At 42.5% G+C, this 6,000-nt stretch overlaps 1 protein-coding gene across 4 annotated transcripts in view; it reads left to right on the top strand.

The window, feature by feature from the left end:
- Positions 1 to 6,000, top strand: part of TTC39B (tetratricopeptide repeat domain 39B) — a 159,744-nt gene that overhangs the window by 116,600 nt on the left and 37,144 nt on the right. For all 4 annotated transcript variants that reach the window (XM_019664447.1, XM_019664445.1, XM_019664446.1 and 1 more), the window contains exon 6: positions 2,097 to 2,164. In XM_019664447.1, coding sequence (XP_019519992.1) covers positions 2,097 to 2,164 — 68 coding nt within the window. The remainder of the gene's footprint in view (positions 1 to 2,096; positions 2,165 to 6,000) is intronic.

Consider the following 6,000-nt stretch of genomic DNA (forward strand, 5'->3'; position numbering starts at 1 on the left):
ATGAGAGCTAAGGAACTGCGCAAAATAAATAAGAGTGAAGAAGTAAGACTTTTGTTGCATTTTATTCCTAATGAATTTGGCTGCCACTGCAGCCCAAACAGACTTTGTGTCTTCAAGGGAGCGTGTCAAAACATTGTATCCTTAGTATATGATTTGTTTTTCCTCTTGGTAATTTTCGTGTACATGCTTGAGTGACTGGTTGTCTGCAGGAGTGAGTATATTTAATTAAACTTTCCATGGGTTTAACATGGAACACTCCAGTTCTTCTCTCGTGGCTGGTATATTGCCCTGAATGGCTTTCAAATTTCCTTTAAGAACAGACACTTACATGCAGTGCTTAAACCTAAAAACTGAAAGAGATTTAATATGAAGAATACTTACATGTGGTTTATAGAGTTCAAACTTTCTTGCCTTTTATCTCTGCCTTCTGGTTCCATCTTTCAGCTGCTCTTAGATTTGTCATCTTTACATTAACCCTGATCCAATCACCCTTCTGCTTAGATCTCCGCAAAGCCTACTGAATCAAGCCCAGACTTTGACGTTCAAGGTCGTCCATAATTTAGCCCCGCCTTACACAGCCAGGCTCATTGGCCACTCCCCTCTTTACACCTGTGCTTCAGCCAAAGGCACACCCGCAGGTGCTCTGTGCTTCCTTTGATCTGTCTGGGCCTTTGCCGATGCTGGTTCTCTCTTAGCAGCAGCGTCACCACTTGGCACCTGCCCCAGTGATCAGTGTTACTGTGCAGGCCTGCAAAGTGAGTAATTCTGAACAATCCCCCTTTGTTACAAATGCACCTGGGAAAAGGCTATTCCAGCGACTATAAAAATTGAAGTTTCCAGTTTTCATCCCACTGAACACACCGAGTAAAATCCACAGGCGTGCTTTGAAGTGAGGTGTTTCAAAGGACCGAGGCCGTGTTGATGCTGCCGTAATATGCACAGGTCGTGATTCAAGTTCGGCCCTATCTGTATACGTGCTCTTGGGGGACCTGAGCTACATAGTTGCTTCTTTGTAAATTCAATCTGTGTAATATAAGCATGGCAGGCAGGTGAACCAATTTGTGAGAACCTCTGTGTGTGTGTGTGTGTGTGTGTGTGTGTGTGTGTGTGTGTGTGTGTTGGGGCGTCTGGTGTGTAAGGGGAAACCAGCAGAGAGAGGTAGTATAGCTTTCTTGAGGGTCCACAGCTTAGTACTTTGGACAGCTCCCCCACCAACCCAGGCTCTTAAACCCCCCAGGCTCTTAAACCACCCCCAAGCTCATTTAGTTAAATAAAATACCAATCTGTATCTCATGGATAAAACAGAAATCTGCTGATTTTTTTTTTTTTTTTTAGTGCAAACATGCAAAGATTCCCCCTTCTCTGCAAGTGTAATGGATGTGTAGGAAGGCAGGACATGTTTTTGAGGCACTCCCCATGTCCCTGGGCTATGCTTTACAGGGCCCTTTTGTTTGGTGCTGTATTCCTGCGCCAGATGTCTCAATGATCTAAATAGCCTAACTGTGCTGGTGCCGACTCTTTGTACGTCAGGTCGTCTGTGTGTGAGGCGCCATAACCTGGGCATGCTGGACAGTTGTTTCATTCACAGAACCATAGGGAGCTGCTGTTTTCTCTTCAGGCTAATAGTGTGTCTCATCATTGCCATGTTTACCATACCTTCATATTTTAGCAGCTAGAATTCATAAATCTAAGTTAGTTTTTTCACTCTTTGTAATTGTGTTAAACTTGCTTGTTACTGGTAAGAGAAAAAATAAGTGGTTTCCTTTTTTTTTTTCTTTTTTTTTTTAAAGTGCTTTTAAATCTTGGTTTCTTCTTGTGAGCTGAGTTTGGGTCTCTGACACCAACGACCCGACTCCTTGCCGTTATTTTTTAATGGAACCAGAAGATGACTTCCTCGAAGAATTTTGCACATTCTGGGAAAATCTTGCTAAGGCACAGAACCGAGGTCATCATTGCACTTTAATGGAGGCACCAGAGTAACCTAAGTGCTTGTGTCTCTCTTGGGCTTGTTTATCTATAAGTCTGTTCTGAACATCTCAGAGCAATTACTGTGGATGTGGGACTTTCCTTAATGTGATTTTATTTGTTTTTAATAGAGGAAATGCATGCCGAAATCTGTTACGCCGAGTGTCTCCTACAGAAAGCAGCCCTCACGTTTGTGCAGGTAATGAACCTTTGGCTTCGAGTTGGTATCGCTGGGGTAGGTGGCCAGGATGCCACAGCTAATATGTGGCTCATTCTGTCAATGCTTCAGTTGTGTTGACTTTATAGTTGTCATGAAAGATATTTGCTATTCTGATAAACTTGGGCTGAAAAAGGACTCCAGGGCGCTTTATTCCTATTCAGATGCACTGAGAGTCTCTTTTGAACTTCAGTCTACAGGGAACCACTGCCTTTTAAAGAAACCACCTTGCAGTTACCACACCTAATTTCAGGAGGCTTTTCTGTATGAAAACTGAGCTTATCTCTCTCTGTTTTTGCTCATAGTAGAGGGCTGCACACAGCAATGGCCCTGGTAGAAGAGGCTGCCTTAATCCTTGACCATTCCCTTCTCGGTTATGCATGTGTGGAGAGCTGAACTTTTCGTGTTTACTTCAGACTTTATTTCCCTCCCTCTTCTATTCTCATCCCCCTTTCTTGCTTTTAGTTCTTCCTCTGGAAGAGCAGCTTTAAAAGGTCACTAAAAATAACAATGAATCCTTTTCTTATGGAGCACTTCAATTTCACCTCTAGGAACTGTTACTGCCAGTACCTTGCCTATGGTATCTTCCAGTGCTTCTTAAAGGACATGGATTTTCACGTCATGGTCGCACGGATGGCAGTGATGGACCCAGTGGGGCAGCGGTGGGGTGGAAATTATAAGGGGGGCAGAAATTCAACTGCAAAATGGAAAATCTTCCTCAATCTCAGTGTTTTACATTGTATTAAGAGTTGCTTTTCTCTTTTTCTGGAGGTAGACATCTTAGACTAGATTCTGCTTTAGTAAAATTGCATCAATCTCATCTATGACCCTGTTTCCTAAAACCTAACATATTATGAAGGCTGGTTGAAAACAACAGTCTTACTGCCTCGATAAACATAATGCTAGTCATGGAGGCCTTCATTTTTTTTCTGGTGAGTTTCCCAGATGGGGATTTTATAATCAAATCTGAGATTTGGAAGCATACGTTATACTTGGGGACTTGTCATTAAACGTCTGGGAGATATCCATGACGTCTCTTCCTCATGCCCTCGTAGCCAGTCAGTTTCATGGCCATGCTTCTTTTACCTTTAGAAGATTTAGCAGCTGCTTCTCTTCCCTTTTATTCTGACTGTAATAATTCTAGTGGAGGTGCTCATCAGCTCTTCCCTAGACTGCACAATAACCTAGTGACCCTCTGTAATTTTTCTTACCTCCAGCTCATTCTCCATGGTGCAATTGAGCATCCTCTCAAAGATGAGAATCGCACCTTGTCATTTCTCTGCTTCAGCACTTAGTAGCTCTCATGGACTATGGCATTCGTTCTGTATCAGAATATCAGAGATGGGGGAGGCTTTTTCACATTAAACTGGTATCTCTCCCCACATTCCCTACTCTCCTCTTACCGATGTCCTCAGATGCTACTGGCAGGTATGTTGCATACTTGCGTGGTGTGGGTAGAGGTGGCTTTCTTGCTCCTTAGTCCTTCCCTTCTTTGCTGTAGATTTCTGCAGCAGTGCTGAGTTACGTAACAGATAACTAAGCACACCACGGTCTGTAATGCTTCCTTGCCTTCCAAGCCGTTTTCCTTTGCTTGCAAAGCTCACACCTGCTTTGCCTTCCTTCACCAGGCCACTTTCCAGTCATTTTTTGTGTGCTTTTAAACACGGATGTTTCCAGGAGGCTTTTGTGGATTTCTTCATGCTTCCCACCTAGCCCACGTTTGTGCTCTCATGACATCCTGTGCATATCTGCATCTGCATGCGTTCCTCCATCCCTTAGCGCACTATATTGTTTTGTTTGTTTGTTTGTTTTTGTTTCGTTTTTTTCTAAGATTTTTATTGGGGAATTGGGGGGATGGGAACAGTGCTGGGGAATTGGGGGAAGGGGAACAGACAAGTTGCTGTCGTTTTGTTCTTCAATCTAGTTGTGGAGGACGTTGCTTCACTGACCCAAGTTGGCACCATCATTGCGCTCTTCCCGGGCAAGGCAGATCAGTCGCCAGCTTCTGGACGGCCGCTCACTGTGGCTGCTGGCCGCTCACACTGCCTGCTGGCTACATACGGTAGCCCATGGCAACCCACTGCCACAGGGGCTGCAGCCTACGCCGTCGCCGGCGACTAGCAGCAGCCCAGCTCCAGGTCGAGCTGCCGTTCAGCATCTTAGCTGTAGAGGGCAGTGTCACTGGCTCTCATATGTGGGATCCGAACCGGGGCCCTCTGGCGTCCCAAGCCAGTTCTCAACCATCGCATCACTCGGCCGGCCCCACACTGTATTGTTTTTATCTGATTTTGCATTTGGATGCCTAGTGTGAAATAGGCATTCAGTAAATGTTTGGTGAATTGTGAAATGAAGTATTCTTATTTGGGGCAGATTTCAATCTAATTTAAAAAATTCTTTTTTTTTTTTTTTTTTTAGCTGAGCCATCCTGCCACTTGTTGGCAGCTCAGCGGCAGCTCAGCTCGGGCCAGACTCGAACTGCTGTTGCTCAGAGCTCAAACCTTGGAGCGAGCTCTTAACCAACTGAGCCATTCAGCCGGCCCAAGAAATTCTTTCCTGGCTATTATGGCAACTTATATAATCATAAGATTCCATAAAACAATAAAGATAAATGTTTAAATTTGTATTTATTGATTCTTACAATAATTTGTGTTAAACATTTAAGGATTAACAAAATTGGCAAACTAAAATCAGTTTTTCTTTTGCTGCAGAAGGATGCTCAAGTGTACAGGAAATAAATACCAGAGTATCTTTCTGATATTAATAGACTAGAAAAACATTCTTGGAAATGCGAAACATGGGGCTGTCTCACTTGCACCATCTATTATTATAGTAATTTCCTTCAGACAGTTTTTTGATATATTTTATTAAGAGATTCTTTTGAAATCTTAGAATGCTGACCCTGAAAATGGCATTCATTTATGCTGACTGCCTCAATTTTATGGTTGATGACCATTAGGCAAAGAGAAGTGATTTTTTTCCCCCCCAAAACAAAATTTCATGTTAGTGACTACAAATTTAAAATGCAGAACAGGGGCCGGCTGAGTGGCTCAGTTGGTTAAGAGCTCATTCAAGAGTTTGAGCTCTGAGCAACAGGGTCCCCAGTTTGATTCACGGCCCAAGCTGAGCTGCCGCTGAGCTGCCAACAGGTGGCAGGATGGCTCAGCTAAAAAAAAAAAAAAGACAATTAAAATGCAGAACAGTTATTTTTAGTCTGGAAATGTATATGAATGAAATGCAGAATGTTAAATAGACTCTGCCTGCTAATGTATCGGGCAAAAGAAGAGCCATAATCCCATTTACTGGAGTATGACAGACAGGGACGGGAAAGTTAGGCCTTAGAACGTATCCTTCAAGTCAACCATTTTGGATTCTATTGAACCCAGAAGAAAATTGCTCAGTAGAAGATGATGTTTATTAAAGTATTTTTGGACTAACCTATAGGCCCATAAATGATGAGGATACTTCTTTAATTACTTCCTTAAAGTAATTCAAGGATTTAAAAAATGTTCTCTTTTTGTTGTCCTCTAACTTGGAAGAAAAATAACAGAAAAGTGTTTCAAGTGTAAAGCAAGAAGAATATTTTAATTAAAAATTATGTCCTCAAAAGACAGTATTTTGTTCTAAGCACACAACTTTTGGGTTGTCAGAAAAGTCATGACATATTTTTTCTCTGTTTGTTTTTTTTTAAAGGTTTTTTATTTTTATTTTTATTGGGGAATTGGGGGATGGGAACAGTGCTGGGGAATTGGGGGAAGGGGATCAGACAAGTTGCTGTCTTTTTGTTCTTCAGTCTAGTTGTGGAGGACGTTGCTTCACTG

The sequence above is a fragment of the Hipposideros armiger genome, unplaced genomic scaffold (genome assembly GCF_001890085.2).
Source record: "Hipposideros armiger isolate ML-2016 unplaced genomic scaffold, ASM189008v1 scaffold_422, whole genome shotgun sequence".
NCBI classification, from domain to species: Eukaryota; Metazoa; Chordata; class Mammalia; order Chiroptera; family Hipposideridae; genus Hipposideros; species Hipposideros armiger.